Genomic DNA, 25,273 nt, shown 5'->3' on the forward strand with positions numbered 1-25,273 from the left:
GTTTTTGGTCTTTGCTGCGGTTATTCTATACCTGTGCTCAGTGCTGTGGTCGGTCAGTGCTGTGGTTAGTCTATACCTGTGCTCAGTGCTGTGGTTAGTGTATACCTGCGGCCAATGCTGTGGTTGGTCTGTGCCGTGGTCAGGACAGTGGTTGTCTAATGGCATGAGCAGTGCTGGCGTCAGTCTGCACCTGTGCTCAGTCGGGCTGAGTGCATTCTGTACGCCCTCAGCGCTGCGGCGCCTGTCTGCCCTATGCTGTGGTCAGTCTCTGTGTCGCCCGGCCCTGTCGGCTGACCAGACGCACCACGGGGGGGGGTGATGGGGCCCGCAGGCTGGGCCCCAGGGGCCGCGCGCCTTTGCAGCCTGATATTCTGGGAAAGCAGGGGTCGCACTGTTGACCCACCCCCTCCCTTCTCTCTTCAGCTGGATCTAGTCGGATTTCAGCAGCTGCATTCCCTCACAAAGCACCTCTTTGTGGACCTTCTGAGGCGCACAAACACAACTGCAACCAGAAGAAGAGAGCGGAAAGAGGAGGGGGGAAAAAGATTAAAAAAGGGGACCAACAGTCAATGGCAGCATGGGGGCCCGTTCTGCCACTCTGCCCGCTCTGCCCACTCGTCTTTCAGGGAGGTTGTCTCTGACGGTGCCAGTGGCCCCTGGGAACCCAAGTTGTGGCATGTAGGGCCATCCTCGTGCCGCCACGCACACTCCCCCGGCTCATAAAAGCGCACTCACTCCCCACCTCCCCCCACCTGCTATGCACCGCAAGCACACCCCCGCGAAACGGGTGGAGCAGCCCGACACAGGGAGTGGTGTGGGGACTCTGTAGGACAACAGGAAGTGGAATGTGCGAGGAGGCTAAGAGAGCACAGGCACGGCAGCGAATCAGAAGCCTCTGCGCTGCAGGCGTATATACAGATACACACAGATATTAAGACAGATAGATACACAGCAAGCAGAAACACAGATACACACACATACACACACAGACATACAGATACATACATGCAGAGACACACAGACACACGCACAAAGAAACACAGAGACCTACAGATACACAAGCAAATGCCTGGACAAACAAACAAACACAGACAAACATACACAGACAGACAAACAAACTCAGACAAACATACACAGACAGACAAACAAACACAGACAAACATACACGCATGCGTACAGAAACACACACATAGACACAAAGTAAGCTTAATTCCTTCACAGGACCATAGAGATGCAGATCTTCATTGTAAATATTATCCATCCCACCATCTTCTTCCCACTAATCTAGGGTAGGGTTAGGGACGCATTAACAAACAGTACTAATGAAGAACATTTTTTAAAAATGAATAACTCTTCAATGATGTATGTCCCAAATAATTACAGTAACAACGTCAACGGTGGCATAGCGAAATAAATTAAAACTCCCTCCTACCCCCTCTGCAAACAAAAACATAAATTAAAGTCTTGTTAAAGTATTTCGAGCCAGCCACCGCAAACAGATTTATGGGTGATATTACTGCAGCCCCGGGCTCTCTCCAGGGCTGTCATTACAGGACACTTTGGTAACAGTGGGAAGACTGGCCATTCGTAATGCCCCATTAAATCAACCAGCACAGGCATATTAGCTGTAAAAATAACCCATAAGAGTGTTAAAAAAAGGAGAAAGCAGAGCCAGGCTGGATCAGAGCAGGAGGTAAAGCACGACTGCTGTCTGGAGCCACGATGTGTGGGGGGGATGCCGCCCCCTCCCCTCCCCTCCACCCCAGGCTGGCAGTAAGGGGATCATGCTAGACAGGGGTCTGTAGAGGGGGGGTGGGGGGGCACACAGCTTAGGTCAAACACAATGGTGTCCCGGCACATGGTGGTGAACGGGGTGTATTTATCACTGCGGGTCTGTAGCAGGCGTGATTCTAGAACCCTTGGGTGGGGGGGGAGTGCTGAAAAAATATGGGATGCCACAACCCTGCATCCCCGGGGCCCCCAGGATTAAATGTGCCGAGCAGAGGGGAGGTCCCCCACCATTAAATTTGCAAAGAGGAAAGGGGGGTCCCCCATGATGAGGTTTGGCGAGAGTGAGGTACGAAATGTAGACTAAAATAAGGTGCACACCTATAAATGGCTTTAGAATAATTATTTTTCAGGGAGGCAGAGACAAAAATTGTGGGGGCTGAAGTCGCCTATATCGGGCCTAGAGCGTGAACAGCCCAGCTGGTCGTACCTTCAGAAAGCAAGGGTACGTGGTGGGTATGTAGGTATAAGTGTCTGTGATGGTGTCAGTGCTGGGGTGTCTGTGGGGGGGGTGGGCATGAGTCAGAGGGGGCCGAAGGGGGCCTGTATGCTCATTACAAATTGCTGCGAATGTGAGAAGAAAAGTCTGTCATCTGTTAAAATCTCCTGCTCAGCAGTACAGTTACAGACCAGTAACACCATGCTCCATGTTATACTGAATATCCCTCAGACCTCAAGGCAGCTATAAAGACAGCACAGTGAAAGACAGGCTCACACGTAGGCCCTTCGTGTCGGCCATTTTCCATGGTTCAGCACAAAGAGGAATGGCTACCTGGCTCGTAAAGCAAGAACGGAAACCTAAAAGGTTGCGTGAGAGTCTTTCACTGACACGCTCTCGGTGTCACTACAGTACTGTCCCGTGTCCGCCAATCCCACGCTTCCAGTGATATACAGGAAACAGGGAACAGAAAGTGTGATGGACCCTAAATGCCTCCTGCCCCTCCGGAGGACACGCCGAGGGCCTTGGTGCCGGCCCGGCCCGGCCCACCTCTGAGCTGCCCACTCAGATGCTCCGAAACCTCAGGAGCTATACAGTCATAAATCAACAGCAAAGCATGTTTTTAATCTAGATCTGCAAACGCATGATGCAACATCTTCTCATTTTTCCATCCTTTCCATTCATCGACACATTTGGGAATGAACAACTGATGAAGGGACTTGACACTGAGGTGGATGTGGGTTCAAGTGCTTCTCTGGTGTCACTGGGACACCGGGCCCTACTCCCTGACTTTTAACATGAAAAGATATTTAACTTAGGTTTAAGCTTGCATGCTCATCTATTGTACAATCTGCACAAGTTCCTAGAGATTGTAGTCAAGCATCTTTTTAGATTGACTATTTGCTTAAAAATGCTTGATTGATTGAGTTTTAATTTTAAACCAGCAACACTAATACTACATTGCAGTCGCAAGATCATTGAGTTCTAAGGTCATGTTTTCAGTCATGACATGTTAACACCACTCTAGAAACTGTCAATCATGTTCCTTGGTAATTGGAACAAGGAAGTAGATCCTCTCCAAGCCACATACAGAATTTCTAGTACCCTCAACCCAAGCTGACTCTGAAGTGACTTGCGGAAATCTACAGCACCATAATGTTCTGTGGGCTGGAAGATGCCCAGGCATGTGGGCTGAATGGTGTTCTCCACTGAGAAACAGACCCGCCATCAATTTTTGTAGAAGAAAGTCACACGAGTCACAGCAGCACCCTAACTGAACCCCAACTTCCTGCTCTCTGATGGGCTCAAACGGTCAAATCAGCTAATAACCAGTGAAGAAGAAAATCAGATGATTGCATATAAAGTACTATATTCTGTTTTTATACCCCTGGCAGCCCTTCGGTGACAAACATACTATGTTGAGGGAATAAATGTGACATAATGGCAACCATAAACAACTTTTGATTTCTGGGAGGATGTCTCAGCATGTCGGGTCAAATAACAGCAGCTTCTTGTTGGTTCTTCGTAACAGCATGGTGCTGCAGTGGTTAGCACTGTTGCCTTCTGCTCCTCTACCAGGAGTTCCATGTGTGTGGAGTATGCATGTTCTTCCCGTGTTGTTGAGGGGTTTTGTTTTGGGTACTCTGGTTTCCCCCCATAGTCCAAAAACACGCTCAGGTTAACTGGAGTTACCAAATTGCCCATAAATGTGCGTGTGTGAGAGTGGATGGCATATGAGTGTGCCCTGCGATGGGCTGGTGTGCCATCCTGAGTTTTCCCCGCCTTGCACCTGTGGCCTCTGGGATAAGCTCTAGACAAGCAGTTAGAGAAAAATGGATGAATGGAAAACAAAACTTCTCATTCTGATTTTCACAAATGATGTAAATCATAGGCAGTGCTTTTCATTCAAACACCAAACATGTTTCAAAAATATAGAACTGGAATATTCAGCAGAAGAGCTACATACATACCAACAATATCAAATTTTACTTTTTTCATACAGCAAGGTAATTACAACCGAAATACTTTTAATTAGAAATCTCATCAAGTGCAAAACAAACGCAAGTAAGGCAAGGAATGAACGGCGTGGCAAAGACGCTATGATGTCCATCCATCCATCCATTTTCCAAACCGCTTATCCTACTGGGTCGCGGGGGGTCCAGAGTTCCGGGTTTCTATCCTGGAAGCAATGGGCACGAGGCAGGGAACCCAGGATGGGGGGCCAGCCCATCGCAGGGCACACTCACACACCATTCACTCACACATACGGGCAATTTAGCAAGTCCAATTAGCTTCAGCATGTTTTTGAACTGTGGGGGGGAAACCGGAGTACCCGGAGGAAACCCCACGACAACATGGGGAGAACATGCAAACTCCACACACATGTAACCTAGGCGGAGACTTGAACTCGGGTCCCAGAGGTCTGAGGCAACGGTGCTAACCACTGCACCGCCATGCCACGCTATGATGTATCTATCCTAAAAAAATAAAAGTGTTACTTAAGCATAACTTAAACGGCTTTCAATGTTCCTCACCTGCTGCAGAACCTCGAGCACGAAGGCTATACGCAGATAAAGAAAAATCAAATATGAAAGTCGCAGCTCTCGCCGAGAGGCTATTGGTGGGTGACTGCCCTCTAATCAATGTCTAGAGTCTTGACACTATATACAGTCTTGAGTTTAGAGCATGGCGCGGGAATAAAATCAGACAAACATTGATGACACAAATGTACTGTACAGAATGTGAGGTGTAATGCAGTGGTAGGTGGAAACAGCCCTTTAAAACCAGTGGCTACTGGTCTCATAACCCTGGGAAACCAATCCATTTCCCGTAAAAAAAACCTCTGGGGCGGTTCCCTGCATCACCCCCACCAACCCCCCTCACCGCCTAAGTGCTGTTCTCCCATGATCCCTCCCACCCCCAAGCTCCAAGCTGTCCCGCACCATCTAATTCATAGGCAAATTTGAATGATGATTTATGAGAGTCTGGAATCAAAAGCAGACTATCAGGAAGAGCATGTTCACCGCAGAACTCATACAGAACACATGTGGGGGGGAGCGGGAACGGAACATGCTACGGAAAGATGCATCGTCTGTGTTCCCACCATCTGAATCAGACACACAATGGGAAGGGAACATCTCCCGCATCCTTTTGAACGCAGAGCAGAATTTAGAGATGGCAGTTTCACCATAACACTAGCAATCTCCTCGAATGCCTAACCCGTCTCTCAGCTACTTACATCCTAGATTCTGCCCTTGAGCAAATCCAACATCTCTAGGCCGGTGGCTCTCAAACTGTGGGAGGGACTGCAAGATTCTTTTTCGTTGGCTCAGCAAATTTTATCACTAGCTAATTTTATTGTCAGGAACCACCTCCCCCCTGTTCTGGACCCCTGTTGCTCCTGAAGCTTGGACCTTGGGGAAAAATAGACGGTCAGAAGGGAAACTTAACCAATGTTTCTTGGGGGGGGGGGGGGTTCAAACAAGAAGTTTGAGAGCCAATCCATGAGCCAGCGTACAGCAGCAGCCCCTGGCCTAACTGAAGCTGACTCAATTCGATAAGTCTGGTCCATCTGTGAACCAATGGGTGCGGCGGTAATTAGTTAAATGAGCCACCCAAGCATACAGAGTGAGTAGCAGCAAATAGACAACAGTTCAGCCAACGAGGGTGAAGTTTCGAGAGGCCGTCAGCGGCCTTGGGGTACAAACACATCATTAAGGCTTAAAGATTTCAGTCCAATAAATTCGGCCGAATTAAAAGTTAAATATTTCATCATGTTTCAGTCCGGTTGGGTTTATCTGTAGATGTTTTGGTGACAGATCTGTGCCCTCCACAGGGTCTCGTGGGGTTTAGGAAGACCCTCCCAGTTGCTGGTATGATTCCTTCGATTGCCGATGGCTGCATGGTCTTCTGACATGTTCAAACATGGAGACAGACCACTACAGCATGTCAGGGTAAGATGCAATATAATCTGGAAGTAGTTTCGCCTTTTTATATTCCCGAGAAGCTGGCTTAGAGCCCATTGAACTCGTGGTCATGTGTGCTAATTGTTTCCTTCAGTTTCAAACACCAAAAACCCTCTTTCTCCACTCCGCCCCCCCTGCCCCCCAGCCTCCCTAGCATCTCTACAGACCCACTAATACATTTTAATAGAACCTCCAATTGGGCTAGTAAACCCCTCATTAAGGTGTTTTTATAGAATGAACTTAGGAGAGAAAGAGGTCAAGGGTCAACAGGACAGCCCTAATGTTCAGCAGCTGCTGGGAGGCTCTGCCGAGATTGGGGGGGAATTCTGGGGTTCAAATGACAGGCCAGCGTCAACATTGACACACCCACAGCAATCCCCCCGCCCCCACCAAAATGACAACCTGGAAAATACATTTGGCCAGAGACCATCAGATAAAACATTCTCCACATATGATCTCTATGGGGGAGGGAATTTGGCAGGATGGGACTGGACTGGGACCTATCTCAGAGTATTTAACCTGTTTGATAACCTGGGAGGGTCTATATTAGACATGTATAACAAGTACCATAAAACAGCCAAACCAAGTAGATAAAGCGAGAATTTGGTACATTAAGCAAAAAAGGTACCCTGAATCCTCGTAAAAAATAAAAATAAACGATAATTGACAACGTCCCAACAACTTGAAAAAAAAAAAAGTGTTTCAGCAATCAGAGTGGAATCTGCAAACAGAACACCAGAAAATCCCAACATCACAAACAATTACCTCCTATATATAAGCAGTTTTTAAAAAGATTTTAAGGTTCCTAAAGTCTTTATGGAACAACTGAAAACAACTGAAACTATCCAAAAAAAATGGATAGTGGCGAGGAAAAGGAAACCATATTATAATCAGGCTAGAAAAGAAAGCATAACTTTAGACTGTCGTGTTGTATTAAGTAGCAGTTTGATTAGCATATAATAAAATAGTCTGGGCTCATTGCTATGGGAACTGGATTCGCCATCAAAAGGGACTGACCCCTTCCTCAAAAACACAGCTGTACAAACAGTTTAAGTGGCGAATGTAAACTGTTAAAGTCCCCCCCCATTTGAAAAATGAATAATAAAAATAATTATTCAATGAGAAAAGGCTATGAATCATCCAGTTGGTTGTGTGTGTGAGTGAAAGAGAGAGAGAGACATAGAAAGATAGAGAGAGTGAGCCAAGGAGTGAAGGAGAGACAGAAGAAGAGAAGCAGCTTAACGAGGCACTAGGTTTGAACAGCCATCCCAGGGGACACGGGGGGCTTGTTTGGAGTGCGGTTTGGTGGCGGCTGAGGGGACGGGGGTGAGTGAGAGGGCATGACCGGGGGTGAGCCAGAGGGCGAGGCCCAGGGAGACCTGAGGGAGGGCGCCACCAGAACAATGACTCATGGCACCAGCGGGCCATACAGGGCCTCCCTGGACAGCACAGGCCACACGGGGCCTAAGTGAGCTCAGGCGGCTTTTTGCTTCTTGCTCATACGATTATTTTTTGTCACTTAAATCGCATCCATCATCAGGGAAATTTCTCCGACAATGACATAAGTCAGTGGCCGCCTTTGGACGGCATTCCCGCTTTGTTTCCCACCGCTTTAGATGTGCTCTTGGCAACTGCAAATCAACGTGGACACCCCCCCCTCTCCCCTGAATGCGCTCTGAGACGACTGTCTGATCGAGCGAACGTGCCGACGGATCACCGCCTTAAACGAAAGACGCATCCCAGCCACCCGGCCCTTTAAGACACTCGACAAAGGAAAAACGAGAATAGACTCCTGGGAAGCGGGGATTTTCAGCCACCGCCACCACCCCCCACTGCCTCTCCACCTCCTGTCCTCTTCCTGCGTCCCATTCAGTCTCCATGATTACAGAGTCCAGAGCTGGCTTCTCCGCAGCTCCGTCGCCACAACACAGGCACGTATGAAGGCTGATCACTGGATTGTTTGCTGCCATCCTCTCTGCACCCCCCTCCCCCCCTGCCTCGGCACCCTGCATCCCTTCTCCCCTCTGGCTGACACCAGAACCAACCAAACCGCGAGGCGAGCCCAGCTGGCGGCCGACCCTGCCGATACCGCCCCATCCCCATCTCTGAGCAAATGAGATTTCCTGGTGTTAATTACAAACCGACGACCCCAACTTGCTGTAAATGCCCCCCAGCGTGCACTCCCACCTCTACATGTTCCTCCTTAGCATCCCCCCCACCTTCCAATCAATCCGAGTCTCTTCCTCACTCAGCCGCACAGGAAAGATGAGTTCTGAAATGCTCAACCTCACACTGGAGGACACATCTGAAACCTTTTTAGAGCTAGAAATAAGAGCCCACTCTCCCCCCCCCCCCCCCATCACCACAAGCGCCCCTCAGTAACACGTCCTGCTCACATTTGCCTTGGTACATAGTCACCGCATTCAGCATGCTGTACAGAACACAGTGTGCTGTGCTACGCTCTCAGACCTGTCGTCACGAATATTCCGCCCAGTTGCCAGCATCCATTGGTGTCTTCCATGAACAAGTCCTGGTGGAGGGTGTTCTGTAAGGCTTCCTGCAACTGTGCCGTTACTCCTGAATGATGGAGACCCAAAGACATGGACAGAATGATGGTGCAAATTCTACCTGGCACAAAATTAGCAGTTAGCAGGATAATGTTTTGTTTAACATCTATGATTGTTATCGTTTTATCTTGACTATTGTCCAGGCAGAACATAGATGTACATCATCCCAGTCCCCAGTTCTACTTATGTCATCCATAGGATTTAGGTACAACTGAGAATTAGATTAGATCAGAAAAACTTTATTGATCCCAGAGGGAAATTCTTATGCAAACAGCATCAAGGTATGTAAAGAACAGACAAACATGCATATAGTGCCAAACAAAGAATGTGGAAGGACAACATACATAGTGCAAACAAAATAAATGTAATACAAACAGATTTATAAAGTACACAGTACACATAGAGAGACACAGGAGGAGGCAATAACACAATTACATTATTTACAGATATTTCCCTTTACTATAAAGCAAACTGTAACCTCAGTGGCGCAGAGACAGGTCTGGTTTTAGTATATGGTAAATACTTCCAGCACAAACCATTAGTGCGAGGATACATATCAATCCTAAGGTTTTGGATCTTAAAATTTAATTGAATGTGTGCAGTATATATAAGGAATGTACTATATCTTGTGTGCCATGAGAGAAACATTTACAGAAGGTCCCGAATGAGTTCTTCACGGAGATTCTGGCTATGGACCAGTTCAATACTCCACACACAGAGAAACATGCAGACCACAAAAAACCTGTTTTGAATGACAGCCGTAACATTTCCTTTGTGGTGCTGTCTCACTGTGAAGCGGACATGCTTATCCTGTCTTGTATTCATAAGGGGAGCTCCGGAACAATCCTGATACGGGACCCTGTTTTCTCAGAATCATGCATTGCGGATTCCATATGGTCACGAGGGCAAATCAAACATTACCTATACTTTCGAAGGATGTTCCTTTAAAACCATTCAGGAGGAACAACCTTGGAAAGACCTTAATAACATCCTTAATATGCACAGAAACATCACTTTAATAAGATAGACACCCTAATTTAAACATGACATCAAATTCCATGCATAAATCCATCACATGCGTAAATATGCACCGAATCGTGGGAATACTTTTTTTGCCGGACAGCGCAGGCTTCCACCCACCTAGTGCACTTTGCACCTATGCCTCGACTAGCAGAAGAACTAAAACAGATCTTCCTTACCTTCTATCCGCACCGAAGGTCTGGCCACAGGCCAATCGGTATCACTTTCACGTCCCAAAGGCATGGTGTGGAAAAAGCCACATCTTCCTGTTCCCACTTCATGGATCGGCACAGCCATCCTCACACCTTACCCTGACACCACACAGAACCCGAATGCTGGACAAGGGAAACACACCTTTTTATTTGGACAGACAACGGCGATAAACATCAACTTGCAATGCAGATACACACAGGCACAATGACAAAGAAAGCTATTCAATCTCTCCTGTTATCTCCCCCTCCTACTCTTCAGCATCCCATATTAATGGGCTTTTATCACTTAGGTGAAAGTGATTTTTTTTCCCCCCGCCAACAAACAGGGCTCTGTGAAAAACGGACTTCCTTTTTTAACTGGGAACCTGTGGTTACAGCATCAACACAAAGGCCTTTAGATTAGCTGCACACTCACCGTGGCCCGCGATGGCTCCGTAGCATCGGGCATCACAATGGGATTGTTTTGCCGTGTCCTGTGCTACATGCCAGCAAACGGCTGCACAGCTAGGAAAGATGCGAGCCTCACCAAATCTCGGCGCTGCTCTCGGTCACTTTTCTGTAAAACAGAGAAGTACAACACACCTGAGATATACCTGAAAAGTCAATTTACTGTTCTTTGAACGTATTTTAATGAAGTTTTATATTCCACTGGAGATTGAATAGGCATGAACAAACTTTTTAAACATCATAAAAGACAAGTCATATTAATCACTGTGAAGAAATCACAGAGGTGCAGAGCTGTCACAGATACTAACATTCATACAATCTTTCAAATATATTGTCTGCAAACTGTACTGGTCAGATTACTGATGACCCGCCATGCATGATTACCTCCAAGAAGAACCAATATCCAAGACGGGTTAGGTTCTTATAACAATATCCAGATTTCTTGTTGCATTTTACTTAAAAAATAGAACTATAATAATACTTCATTTCAGGTTTAATAGCTATCAACAATACATCCAGATGACAAGGTTTATAAGATCTGTTGGCACAATATCAGCCAAAAGCTAGTTATATCAGTAGGCTAAACTAAAACACTCAGGCTATCAAATTCCTGCCTTAAATCTGAAAAAGTAACAATTTATAACATATAATAGCATAACACCATTAATGTAGTACCAGTGCTGAGCTGTACCACAATATAGTCCTGTGTATAGACTATGTCAAGCAATCTGTTAGACTGTTAAATTGTTTGTTTATATAATTTGATACAGAACAGGTGTGTTTTCTCATTTTTGTTGAGAACTAGGAGCAAATATTTCCCTGCATTCTGTTTTAGCCAATAAAGTGGCTAAGATACTTAGTGGAGACCAGGGTTATTAAAATCACGGTCCTCAAGGTCTGAACCCTGCTGATTTTTCAGCCTTCCTTTACTCCCGAGCCAGGTGTGAAGCCTCCAGTCAATGAGAATCAGTAATTATTAAAGTAACTGCCAGACAAAACTGAAATCACGGACTGGATTTGGATTCAAGGTCCAGAGTTGAAGAGCCCTGATACAGACCGACATGCTGCAGGAGCAGAGCATAGACGCCCCGGCACGGGCTATTCCGGCGGTCAGGTGCACGGCACTGTGCCAGCGGGGGCTTTCAGCTGGGCCACCTACATCGATTTCTGATACTAACGAAGGTTTCGTGAGAAGAGAATGTGTGCTCTAGTCATAATAACACTTATCTATCTATCTATCTATCTATCTATCTATCTATCTATCTATCTATCTATCTATCTATCTATCTGTCTGTCTGTCTATCTATCACGGTACTGACAACATTTTAATTTGTATAGTATAAGCTTACATGTAATTAAAGCTGTTGTATAAACCGCTTAAATATTCAGTATCAGTATTTTTGAAAGATAAGTCGCATTTACACTGTAGCGCTGGTGCCCTGTACATGGTCGTGTTTGGTTGTCTCCCCGAGTGGTTATTTTTATTGTCGCAGTCTATTTAGACGCTTTGTTTTCGCTACAGTAGACACGGCAACTCGGTGGCTTTATGTGTTCCTGTCGCTGTTGGAGAAAACAACGGTCTAATATCAGATTGTGAGAGAACTGGACAGGATGTGGTCAAATCTGGGGAAAGGTAATAAAACATTAAGTTTTAAGACTGACAGACAAGAAGACAAAATTTACAGAGATACAAAAGGGAACGGGTTACGTACAGGGTTCAGTCTCCCTTCAACTATATCAGTTCAAAGAATGGCGCGCAGACGTATGGGTTACAGCCGCAGTATACGATGCCCAAGTGCAGGTGTCCAAAGAGGCTCTATATATCAGGAGCCGTGGAGCCGCGCGAGCAGCGCTGAGCTCGCGCGCCGCCCATGGATGCAGTGTGCGTAACCAGGTGCGCGAGCTCTGCTTCTACATTCAAATCCGCGCCAGAGGGCGGGAAAAAGGTGTGCGCGAGAGAAAAAAAACTATATATTAAAAGGTGAAGCACTCGCAGCTTCTGGGAGGTTTGGGGAGTACCGTCGCAGTCTGTAGACCTGCACGTGTTTTTCATGTCTGTTTCATTTGCCAAGTCCCTACTGTCCCACTCATCGATTTCATCATTTCGCAATATTTCCGTGAAAAAATATATATGAAACGCATATTTTTCGAAAATACTTCAATGAGTTACTACGCATTGAATTATCCCGTATTGATTCTATTAAGCTTTTCCCGTTCTTTATTTTATGTATGTTGAACTGTGAGCAACAAAACTCCGCATAATACACTGAAAGGAAGAAGAGACCATAGACCGCACCTCGCCGAGAGCGTGCAATGCACCCACACAGCGTTTTACATAAGTGCATTTTTTTCCGGTCACACAATGTAAGTCACACACAAGCACACTCCAGGGTGAAACAAATAAGGGGTATAACCACAAATAGTATAGAATTCCAAGCACAAAACACAAAGATGTTGGTTTTAAAAAGACACAGTCATACTGACGGGGAAAGACTTACAGGTTTTCATATTTCGGGAAATTTGGCATTTGTTTTGTTGCACTGTAATATCTATGAAGGATGTCCGAAATAAAAATAAAACTTAGGGCGTATTACACGCCCAATCTGACGTTTTAACCACAGGATACTGCAAAGCAGCAACGAAGCCCCCGCGTAAATTATGACTAAAAACAAAACGAAAATATAAAGACATGTATTGAGATAAAATCGTGGTAAGTTTAAATAAACGCATTCACATTGGTAAATATTTAGATCATGTCGTAGTTCTGCTTTTATAATTTCACTGAAATTGAATGAAGAATCTTTATGTCTGACCAATTTAAAATAAGCATGCAGTTTAAAATATAACATATGTATTGCGGTACCAAAGTTAACATTAACAGGCAATCCTTGCAACAAATGATGACAACTTTTTTAACATTGTATTTTTCAAAAAATATTTGGTTAAAATGCTTTTATTTTTAATTTTTAACATACCGAAAGTCATAGCATGCTACATGTATTTGTCGCTGTATTTGCATAGTTATGAAAATACAGAATTTCATTATGAACTACTTGTTATAAACTAAAACTAGTTAAATAAATTTTTTTAAAACGTAGCACATAATTAAGCACCTGTTTTTCCTCGTTGTTCGTCTTTTTATGGGAATTTTTTTATATATCTTTAACAGAGAATGTACTTATTAATTTAAAAAAAAATCTGACAAGTACCGTTAAATAAAGTTTTGCTTTACTGAAAGTGTCATGAAGAAAATGGTTTCAAGGAATCAAAAAGGAGAACGAGGCAATAAAGTTTGAAGTAGCAATTATATTTAAACCTGGACTTTTGCCGATGCTATCAGCATGTATTTGATCAGACGAAAAAGTACTTAAGTACTCGGGAAGGATGACATTTGTGTCATGCTGCATAGTGAAGTGCAGTGAATTGTTTTTCATATTGTATTTCATTTAATTCATAAAATGCAGCCGCAAATATAAACTATGCTATTTGATATTTCTTGTTCTAATCATTCCTGTGTGGCGTTTAGTTTTAGACTAATTCATACATTGTTTTAGACTAATTCATACATTCAGAATGCATCTGAAAGTATCATTTTATTTTATTATATATTTTTCAATAATTATTTAGATACTGTAAAGTGAATCCATCCTTGATGCGAGTCACTTTTAAAATATTTTTTCTTGAATCAAAATAAAACATACCACTTTCTGTGTACTTACAAAATGGGGCAATATCATGCAATTATTTACAGCATAGCTTGATTATTTAAGCTATACGTTGCCTTCCTGTATATAAAGATCAACGTCTGTGGATGTCTCGAGCAAGCACTGTATTTTTGGAATTTTTAAATACTCCACATACATCCTAAGAAAGCCGGTTCGTTACAGTTAGAATCATAAATTTAACACAAGCAGCGTAAAGGCTTATGTTTTCAGCGCCGAACCCACACCTGTCACAGATGTCTTGCTTACTCGGCTCACGTGTCACTTCCAGCTTGAGGTCATTAATATAAATTACTAGACCCCAACGGCCTCCCCACCGACTGAATAGCTGATAACAGCTAAAAACAAAACATTTCGAATTACTAGGTAAGAATATAATGCCTGTTTGTGCGGCTAGTCTATTGTAATTTAAGTACCGGCCGTACTTTTACTGAAGTAGCATTATAATTTAAATTCAATATAGAGGATAATATAAGTAATATACACTGTAGTAATAAATAGTAAACTATGTATTTTGCCTCCTGTTCTACACCTACATAGTTTTTATGAAATGCAAGGCAGTGAAGAATTACTGCTGCAACATTATTTAAAACATATCGTGCATGGGGCATGGTAATTATTCACACGTTTAAATAAATGATTTATATGTAAACTTTTCATATAATATTTACACTCATCCGCGCGGCATTAACCAAGATAAAAGATTATCAGAAGGTGGATGGATGGATGTTTATCGTCATACAAAAACGCTTTAAAACGTGTAGATCGATGTAAGAGAGTCCGCCGCGCGATCGACCAATCAGGAGATAGAAGGTGGGGTGAATGGAAAGGAACTTTAACAAAGTTCATCCAACGCATAACCACTGGACCACAGTGTGGAATAGAGACAGTAGGCAACGGTCAACCAACAGAAGAAGAGGAAACACAGGAGGATATACATTTATCTGTTTGTTTTGATTGTACAATAATTTTACTTCAAACGTAGCGAACGTTGTGTGAACATGCGCATTCCTTGCCATTTACAGTAGGTCACTTAAATATTCTAATTAAGCTTTTGAAGAACCATTACATCTCTTTAACAGTAAGCCTTCGAATACATATTTTGTTCTGGGTCGTTTTGATTCAATGTTGAAAATGACTGAAGAGCACGATAAGTCCCTGACGGAACAACCTTGCAGTCCTGCAGGGACCACAAGCTCAATGTCACAGGACGACTCAGATTCAGATGTCCCATCCTCACCGACGGGATCAGACGGACACGGCTCCCTGCTCATGACAGGGATGAGCAAGAAAATGGACGGTGAGGAAGACGAACGCTTCCCAGCCTGCATCCGAGACGCGGTGTCCCAAGTCCTGAAAGGATACGACTGGTCACTTGTCCCGATGCCTGTCCGGGGAAACGGATCGCTGAAAAACAAACCCCATGTCAAAAGACCTATGAACGCCTTCATGGTTTGGGCACAAGCGGCGCGCAGAAAACTAGCGGATCAGTATCCCCATCTCCACAACGCGGAGCTCAGCAAAACCCTTGGAAAACTATGGCGGTTAGTTTCCCTATTTTGCATAGCGTCTTTCATACATTTCTTTACATTGCTTTATATAAAATTGTTTGATATTTTATTTAGTATCGAAAGTGCTAATTTTCCTTAAATACAATCAACGTTAATTGGCCATTCAGTCATTATTCACTTTAAATGTATTTAATGTGTTTAATGATTTTATGTTTTTTTTTTTTATTTAATGAAATTGTATTTATCTTTGTATTTATTATTTGTGTCACAAAATTGAAGCCGTTAAAATAATTACAACGTTCTGTAATATAGATCTGAGTATTTTTCATTGCTCATTTTTGTCAGATTTTTAATAATAATGATAATGAAGATATTCTGACCGACGACCTGTCCATAGTGTCCTTTTAGAAGTTTCCGCAGTAGTGTGGTTAATTTTCATATATTTCATAATCAGATAGGATATGCAAAACGTTGTTCGTTTCTAAACCATCGTGACAATTCCATGTTAATAATTGCGATTTTTTTTTTTTACTTACAGTTTACTGTCAGAGAACGAAAAGAGGCCGTTTGTGGAGGAAGCGGAGAGGCTGAGGGTGCAGCACAAGAAGGACCATCCCGACTACAAATATCAGCCCCGGCGGCGGAAAAGCGTAAAACCCGGCCAGAGTGACTCTGACTCTGGGGCAGAGTTGAGTCACCAGATGTATAAGTCTGAGCCAGGCATGGCCGGCTTGGGAGGCATCGGAGAGAACCATCATCACCCAGAACATACGAGTGAGTGCTTCCAGCGCAGGGGCTCGCCTATTAATTATTAATTTTTGACGTCACAATGCTGGTTAAGGAATTTAATACTGGAAATATTTGAAATACTGGAACGTTGAATCATTTTGTGGGTTTCACTCAACTGTACAATACAACAGCAGGTATCATAACCATTTTTCTACCGCTTTCGTAAAACTCACATTGTTTTCTTTCTTGTAAAGGCCATAGTCACGGTCCCCCGACCCCGCCCACCACCCCGAAAACTGATCTACATCATGGAGGAAAACAGGACCTCAAGCATGAAGGCAGGCGACTCCTGGACCCCGCTAGACAGAACATCGACTTCAGTAACGTAGACATATCCGAGCTTAGCACCGATGTCATTAGTAACATGGAAGCCTTTGACGTCCACGAATTCGACCAATATTTGCCACTAAACGGTCATGCGGCTTCTGCTTTGCCCCCGGATCACTGCCATGGACAAAACTCAGCGGCGATCGGTTCATACAATTCCTCATACAGTCACCCGGGAGTGAATGGCCCCGTTTGGAATCGGAAAAGTGCCACATCGGCCACATCCCCGACCGGTACTGAAGCAGGACAACAGCGACCGCACATTAAAACCGAGCAACTGAGCCCGAATCACTACAGCGATCACTCCCACGGCTCCCCTTCCCACGCTGACTTCGGGACGTACAGCGGTCAGTCCTGTGTTACTTCGGCCGCCTCAGCCGCGGGAACCTCATTCTCCAGCTCTCAGTGTGATTACGCTGACCTCCAGAGCTCCGGTTACTACAATCCTTATTCGGGATACCCCTCCAGTATTTACCAATACCCGTATTTTCATTCCTCTCGCCGGGCATATGGAAGTCCACTGATCAACAGCTTGTCCATGCCGCCCTCGCATAGTCCCACACATAACTGGGACCAGCCGGTATACACAACTCTGTCAAGGCCATGAACATCTACCTTGCAGGTGGACTATCAGCCCATCACTAACTAATTCTTACGGACCTTCGGGCGTCTCATAGTTTTCTGCACTAATAAAGTAATAGTTAGATTGGGTGTTGTGCCAACTAACAGAAAAAAGTAAGAATATTAGGAATAAAATATACAAGTGCCTACTGATTTATGCAAGGTTTTTCTGTGAATGTCTTCGACTCCTTTGACTTCTACCGCGGACGTCTTTATCTTCTAGATGTGTTTATACTAAGACATCGAGAGAAAGTCCTCCATGAGGACCATCTTAAAACCATCAACTCTTCCAGTAGTGCACCTGCGCATGAGTGTATGCTAAACTGCGTGAATTTCGGAAAGATTGTTCTTTTAAAACGAAACAGACGTTTTTCATTGCTGTTTGAGTACTGGGACCAGTCAAATAAATTCGAGGTTACGTTGAAGTACATTAATGGCTATCATGCATGACTTTTCAAACTGTTTTCCTAAGCGATGTCAGATCACCCAAATCAGACTCAACAGTAATTCGAGAAGTATTTTTGCTGTTAAAATGTTCCCTTTTATATTCATGCTTATTGATTTTTCCCCCTTTTGTTTCACGTATATATCGCATTCTTATCTTACAGCATTAGAAAGCCTGATGTAAATTTTGGAAAGGTAGATCAGAACCACATTTCATTTATAAATTTATTACAAAAAGTACAGATGTTACGGATTCTTTGCCGGGAAACCAAGCAGCAGCACAACTCACTTCATGTCATTTGAGGCAACAGGTGTCTTTAGCTCTGCTCGTCGAAATGTGACGGATGGCGCCTAAAGGAACGGATGCGGTAGCGCCATACGCGCTGTGAGTGATGGGCCAGGTGGACTGAGCGATCAATCCGTGCTGAAGCTGACGAAGAACTGTCGCTATTCACCCTCTTCCCCTTCCCCGTCTTCACCTGAGCACTGTACAGTGGTACATGCTGTCCCACGAGCATCCCCCTCCCCACAGTAAATGCGTAACATATGCAAACATTTCTGATAAGGACAAAAACCAGAATTTGATAGGGCATTATGAAATGAGATTTTGATGAATTATTGTCCTATTTATGCGGTGTCAGAATATATTCGAATAGAAACCCAGGACCAAAATAATCATCTTGGAGTAAATTTAAAGAAATATATTGTTAACTGATGTTTACCCTACCTGGAAATAATGGTATGTTCGTAAAGACGCTATTGAGTGACACGTTTATAGGGAAAGACAATTCCCTGAATTTTACATATTTCTTATTTCATAAATATATTATATCCTACATAACGACTGATTCGAAGAGTAATACAAAATGTTCATTACGGAACTCAAAATGAACACAAAATCTAATAAAAACTAAAAATCTCATCTTTATTAATACTTTTATGATCGTGAGCTTGCATTACCTACTCAGTTTGACGTACCCAGAACAAATTAAGTTCCCAGTTAAAAATATAAAGCTGCCATCGTCTACCAGAGATCTGAGACCGGAACCGTTAAGGACACACAAATACACACCTTACTGGATAGATTGCAGTGTTCCTCGGCAACTGGAACATATTTCTGTAATGTAGAGTGCCATCCTTAATTATACTAACCATACTAATTAGGGCGAAATACCTTTTTATCAGGCCTAACCTATCAATAGGCCTACATAATTGGATTTTTACAAACCTACAATTAATAGGCGTAAATGTTTTTATTTTCATGCGAATTTTTAAAGAATTGTGATTTTCGAGACGGTTTTGTTTAACTGTCCGATAAGGACCATGGGGCAAATCTTTTTCGACGCACTTAACCACTTTCTTTAAAGGGCAATTTGAGAAAATCGCCTTTAGGCTGCAAAAGTCAAATTGTCGGGAAACGTGCGTAAGAACAGGGTCTTTCACGTGAATCATAGGCTTCTTGTTTGCTGTGGAGCATGATCATTTACACTAACTCGTGCCTTCACGTGCTTGTTTTCGAAGTATTTGGCTCTTCGACATGTCATTAAATGAAAATGATATGTAACGAAATGGATGTGCATTTGATTTTTCTGATACACTGTAAAGAACCACGGAAGACTTCCCAAATGTGGTGCTATGAAATTTTTAGGAGCATTTTGAAAATGTACTGCGTGTCACAAGAAAGAGCATCATGTTCCATGAAATGAAACATAAAACAGTATATAAGTAATTTTCTATATATTTCTTTTTTATAATGTCTTTGAAGCAGACAAGATGTAATTAAAATATTAACTATACAGAAAATCTTACAAGCAGCGCTAACATTTTTTTCTGACCGTTTTCAAAGAAAAATAAAGATTGTTTTCCATCATGCGTTATTTTTCATTTTTAAATCAATCCTTTAAAGAAATCGGTTGTGGGAATTGATATCAGGAAAATGGTATAAATTCACAGCAGATGGTACTTGGCGGCGCGACGGTATGGTGTCTGGGTTTCGGTCGGGAAGTTTCGGTTTGTAACTTCTATGGCTGCTTTGACCTTTGAAAATATGCTGGGTTTGTGCAGAATACGAAACTATGACTTTTAGCTCTTCCAAGAGCTCAGTGGCCATTATATAACTTACCAAATTTCATATGTGCGATGTTTTAAACGAAATTTACTGCACAGTTGCACATTTAAAAAAGCAATTTCATATGTGTATATGAACTGCTGTCAAAACTGTAGTTAAGACCATTATTTTGAAATACGGATCTTTAACCCTCCTATATAGTAATAACCTTATGGCAACCTAAAGTTATGAGCAAGACAACTTTGTTGTATGATTGGACCAGCGACGTTTCCAGCAGTATGTTGGCAAGCTCGTATAACAACGCATGACAAAAGCAGACTCACAATGGGCGAATTATGTGAGAAGTGGCTAAGAGAGATACTGTACGCAACACAAGCAAAGCCCTCAAACCGTCCATGTGTAACGTGAAATTTGCTTTTGGATGCCAATAACAAAACTACCTACCTTTATAATACTCACATCACACGTTCATTGACGTGATTTCTTGATGGTTCTTGTTCCTATTAATGCGACCAAGTTTTAAATGAACTTTGTTTACTGTTGAGCACGTTTAACACGACTGGGGGGTTTTGTCAGCTACTCTCTTTTTTCTAGTTCAGCTTCTTTCCGTTTCTGCGGTTTATAAAGCAGGCAACAGAAACCCAGTATCCTGTTATCATCTGGCCACAAATCCTGCCGTCCTATAAATACAGCCATGTGAGGATTAAATCTCACATAGAGATCAGTCTCTAATACTGGAGCTATATTTGATTTGTCTGCATGAAACGGACTGATCACTGATTAGAACTGATCATAAGTGTTAAGATGCACATGGCTACGCCTTTGCTCTTGTGTGGGTTATGGGTTCTCGTCTCGAGGGATACCCATGTGGATGGGAAGCTCTCATATTTTTTTGAAGAGAGCTGGGCATGGCCGACGTCCATTTAGAAATGGACAATTCTGATTTTGGTTGTACTTGCGCTTAGCATGTAGCACTAGCCACTCCCTATGTCGCAACACGCTCAGATCTGAGTGCGACCCAACCCACCCACTGTGGACTGGTATCCCCGCCCTGACCAGGCCACCTCAAGCTAAAACTGCGGAGGAGGTGGTTCCCTTGCCTGCGGTTCATGGGGTGGAATTTTAAGCTGGAAGGATGCATGCATGCCAGCCGGGAGTTCTGCACAGGCCGGGGGATGGTGCCAGGGGCCAAAGCACGGAGAGGCTGAATTTTAATGACTCATTATATTGTGGAGGGAGTCCTTTGTGCGCCTTTATCCGGGGAGCAAGAAAAGAATTAATTTGACAGAAAATGGAAGGGCACAGGCACTGACAAGTCATTAAGGGCGGCGTGAATGAGCGATTAGATGCACACGGGGGTGGTTTTCCACTCCTTTTATCATTTGGTATATTGCAGCGCTCCGAAAAAAACCCCAAAAAAACAGAAAAACAGCAGCGGTCATGACGACGGCGCTCGCCATCGAGCGAAACAAGGCGCGGAGCGGAGAAGCGAAATCGCCGGCGGAACAGATGGGATGTGGGCGGTGTACGAGAGGGACACATTGCACGGCGCCATCCTAAAACTCATCTCCGCCATTGTTCGGCGAGCTGTTCCGACAGGAGCCCCAAGAAGGAGCAGAGTGAGGAGGACGAAGACTGTCGATGCTCTCCGGGGAGCCTTGGGCGCTGGATTAAACCAAGCTTGCATCTGAAAAAAAGCCCATGTAGCATGCATGGGAAAGCCTTGACCATAGCAGAAAATGGCAAACACAGTCCCCTTTTCTGAGGGTGTGGCCCAGTCTCTGGCCCAGCCTTGTGATTGGCTCTTCATTTTTGTTTAGGGCACTGATAGACAGGGGGGGAGAATGTAATATGAGAAACACACCAGAAAAAGCATCTGATTTACAAAAAAACAGTCTACTATCCACATTCATGATGCACAAAGTTCAAATATTGCTTTAGAGTGTAATAGGAGAAAGTGTGTGGAAAAGTGAGATATGAAAGAAAATATTTCACAGCGAGGGTTAGGAAGCGAACAAAAGCTGCAGGTGTGAACGTCAGTGTTAAGTGATGATGGCCTAAACCATGCAGACCGCACCAGCGATACCCATTGTCACAACAGGGTCATTAAACGTCTTAAGGTGCAGTGGGCGGCGCTAGGGGGAGGGGCCTCGTCTGCTCACATGGGCCGCACAGATCCAATGAATGAATAGCACACATTAGACGAAGCCTCCGGCTAATGCCCATCGCCGCCCAGCCCTCCTTCCCATTGTTCAGAATCAAACAACTCTTCAGAGTAATAATCTCATCTCTTTTAATGATTATGTGGCCTTTTATTTGTAGGCTTGGGGAGGGAGATTAGGGATGTGTGTGTGCGTACGTGTGTTTCGGAAAAGGGCGGCCAGCAGCCAGGGTGATTTGCAAGGGAAATGAAGTGTGTAGAGACTGTCGTTATCGGGTGCATGAAGTGGCTGGGCATTCCTATCCACTGACCAATCCTGCGATGCCAGCCTTGCTGCCTGGCCTTCCTTCTCTGGCCGGGTCAAACCAGAACTGGGCTCACTCCTCTGCCATTCTCTACAGCTGACATCCCGGTAGCGACGACGATCGCTGTGATGACTGGCCAAACTCTCGCAGGGAGTCTGGCTGAAAAGTCAGACCTTTTTTTAAGCAAATAATGGGATGTCAAATGAGCTCCATATGGGACGATGGTTTCAATCGTGTTATTGTGTCGTTGAGGGAGATTCCCGTTAAATGGGTCACACACTAATATCCAGCTATGTTATGGATAAAAACTGTCCATAACAGATGGCGTGTGGTTTTGCTGGTTAGTGCACTATGATCAGAAGGTCACAGGTTCAAATGTGAGGGTAGGGAGAGTGAATCTGCCATTGGGTGCCTGAGCTGGGCCCTAAATCCCCCAGTTGCAGGTCATGGGTTTTTTACTTTTACAAAAATGTTCTGAGGGCAGAACAAAAAATGATTAGTTCAGAAGAACAACCAACCAGATTGTAGTATAGGTGGGTCCAACCAATCACACGTTTTGGTCCCACATCTTCTAGTGTTTTTTTTTTTTTGCATGGTTTAGCCTGTATGTTTTTGTTATTTCTGTTCTGTCTCAATAAATATATGTGGCAGTGACTTTCATAAAAAATATACGACGCTCAGCTGTTTGGATGGAAAAAAGAAGAGGAAGGACTGATGATGGCATCATGACTAGGCGACTCTGTCATTTTTAAAAAGCACTGACTCTTCTTTGTGTTGTACAGGGCTGCCGTCTGTGGAGCCACTGGACCAGGCCGGGTCACCAAAGCCAGACGTCACTGCCCCCACTGTGTGGACACATCAGCTTGACTGGACACAGTGTCCAGTTGATTGTTTTCTGATCAAGCTCTCTTCCAAATCAAACATGTGACATTTTCATCTCTGGACACTTCAGGTCCATAAAGTAAAATTTAAGAAGATTTTGTTTCAACCCACCAGTTGAGTACTCTGCGATAGTGACTCAATACTTTCAACGGCTTGGTTGAAACAAAATCTTGGTCTGGATTTTTACTTTCTGGACTTGAACTATCAACTTCTGGAATTTTTTAATAGCTTAATAACTTGACTCCAGCCCCATGCAAAGACTCTGTTATCAGGCACTGCCTATCTGTTTCACTCGCATGTATTCCACACGTGTGTTTAAGACAGGAGGAACGCAAAAATCCAAGCACATATTTGTATAGCTGTTATGTCATGGACCCCCTTCGTTATTGGAAAAACTCGTTAGGCTGCTCGTTAACTTGTGAGATAACAGGGTGCCGCCATTATTGCCTTGGGGTCGCGTTTTTTTATGTACTGGCATTGAGACCTCGTTGCTGTGGAAACAGGCCGATCCGGAGTCTTCCCGGTGGTTCGGGTCTTTCCGGCAGCTTAGCTCTGCAGGAAGCGGGTCTGCCACACTCCTGGCAACATGTGGCCCACCCGCCCACGCCAGGCTTCTGTCTCGTACCAATGCCATACCGCCGACATGCGGGGGATCCGTGCCGGTCCGGAAAAGCTGTGTGTGGGAGGACCATTTGGTGAGATTCTCCACGCTCTCCCCTGCCTCCCTCCTGCCTGGGGCTTCAGACAGAGAACGGTCCAACTGGAGACGCGTCGCGGACTCAGGCCCGTCTGCCCGCTATCCCGACCCGCCATCGCCACAGTGATGGCCTCTCTGGATCTGGTTTGCCTTTGCGGGACCAGAGATTTAATTTACGCACTTTTTATTCCTCTATAGCAGATGCCAGAGCAACTTTAAAAGAACGTGGATTGGAGATATATAACACAGACCGAAACAAAGCGAGACGTGGAGCAGCTGTTAACAAGCTAATGAGCGAACTGAGGCACATGTGAAGCAGAACATGTTATAATTCGCAGCACACAACTCCCTATAACGTGTGTGTCTGCGTCTGCCTGTGTGGGTCATGTATCTGTTACATTGTGGGAACCAAATGTCCACACAATGTGATAAAAACCTGTTATTTTGACGTTGTGGAGACATTTTTTTTTGGTTCCCACAAGGGGAAACTGTATTTTCAGAAAAATTGAGACTGCTATCAAAAAACTAAAAAATTGGGATTAGGGATTTGCCCGTAGAAATGAATGGAGATTCCCCATAAAGATAGGAATACATGGACTGTGTGTGTGTGTGTGTGTGTGTGTGTGTGTGTGTGTGCGCATGTGAGAGAGAGATTGAAGGAGAGAGAGACTGAGCTCCTTGGCTAGCCTGTATCTCATTAGATGCCTCTGGATGTCGAGGATGCTTTTGCCGTCTGGCGGTCACCTTGTAGAGCATTACGGCGGCCACATGGTCACCACGGAAACCCCTGGCCGTATCTGGGACAGGTGTAACACATGGATCTGGTGTCACACGTCAGCAAAGCCTCTCGCTCTTGCAAAAGTGGAAATGGCAGCTGACACTGCAACAACACAGTACATGCTGCAAAGTCCATTGCGTTTTCATAAAAGATGCATCTGCTGCAGCTGCACCTGTGCTGGCTGCGTGTCTGTAACACAGACTGGCAGTCAGCCTGTCCCTTAAATGAGTATAATCTCGACATTATTGCCCCTTTGTAGATGTAGATGATTGTAGAGGTTCCTGCCTCCTGTTGCACGCCGCCCACAGGCGACGTCCATGTGCAACACAGGATGGGGCAACTCGTGGATCTGAGAGGCATCCGAATCCCAACCTTTATTGCCACACGACCAAGACCGGTGGACAATTGTGTTGGAAACACCATGAAAATAGACAATTAACAACTTGGGTATAAACAGACAGAGAATCAATGCAAGACCCAAGATACACAGCGAAGAGTCGACAAACACAGAGATCTGTGCAAATTTGGAC

The 25,273-nt window shown here is 44.3% G+C and overlaps 2 protein-coding genes across 4 annotated transcripts in view; one reads left to right on the forward strand and one right to left on the reverse strand.

Annotated features, from left to right (window-relative positions):
* LOC125717831 (ras-related protein Rab-26-like) overlaps window positions 1-20,651 on the reverse strand; it is a 113,467-nt gene extending 92,816 nt beyond the window's left edge. The window contains exons 1-3 of one of the 2 annotated variants that reach the window (XM_048991132.1): window positions 20,365-20,651; window positions 10,407-10,547; window positions 9,959-10,114 (exon numbers count right to left, since the gene is read on the reverse strand). The gene's annotated coding sequence lies outside the window, so the exon portion shown is untranslated. Of the gene's footprint in view, window positions 1-9,958; window positions 10,115-10,406; window positions 10,548-12,150; window positions 12,280-20,364 lie in introns of those variants that run through there. The other variant, XM_048991133.1, reaches the window with a different exon arrangement.
* On the forward strand, window positions 15,017-18,774 carry LOC125717830 (transcription factor Sox-8-like). 2 transcript variants are annotated; one of them, XM_048991130.1, is made up of 4 exons: window positions 15,017-15,241; window positions 15,339-15,704; window positions 16,210-16,445; window positions 16,655-18,774. In XM_048991130.1, exons 2-4 carry the CDS (start codon window positions 15,361-15,363, stop codon window positions 17,392-17,394), a joined length of 1,320 nt encoding a protein of 439 aa, XP_048847087.1. In that variant the 5' UTR covers window positions 15,017-15,241; window positions 15,339-15,360; the 3' UTR covers window positions 17,395-18,774. The 2 variants fall into 2 exon arrangements, with proteins under 2 accessions (XP_048847087.1, XP_048847085.1); XM_048991128.1 differs by having other exon boundaries at window positions 15,017-15,704.
* Window positions 20,652-25,273: the final 4,622 nt, after the last annotated feature.

Source organism: Brienomyrus brachyistius, chromosome 22 (assembly GCF_023856365.1).
Source record: "Brienomyrus brachyistius isolate T26 chromosome 22, BBRACH_0.4, whole genome shotgun sequence".
NCBI classification, from domain to species: Eukaryota; Metazoa; Chordata; class Actinopteri; order Osteoglossiformes; family Mormyridae; genus Brienomyrus; species Brienomyrus brachyistius.

Coding starts and splice junctions, on each gene's coding strand:
- LOC125717830 (XM_048991128.1), top strand. CDS start 15,286: ATGTTGAAAATGACTGAAGAGCACGATAAGTCCCTGACGGAACAACCT. Junction 15,705..16,209: donor ACCCTTGGAAAACTATGGCG/GTTAGTTTCCCT, acceptor TTTTACTTACAG/TTTACTGTCAGAGAACGAAA. Junction 16,446..16,654: donor TCATCACCCAGAACATACGA/GTGAGTGCTTCC, acceptor TTTCTTGTAAAG/GCCATAGTCACGGTCCCCCG.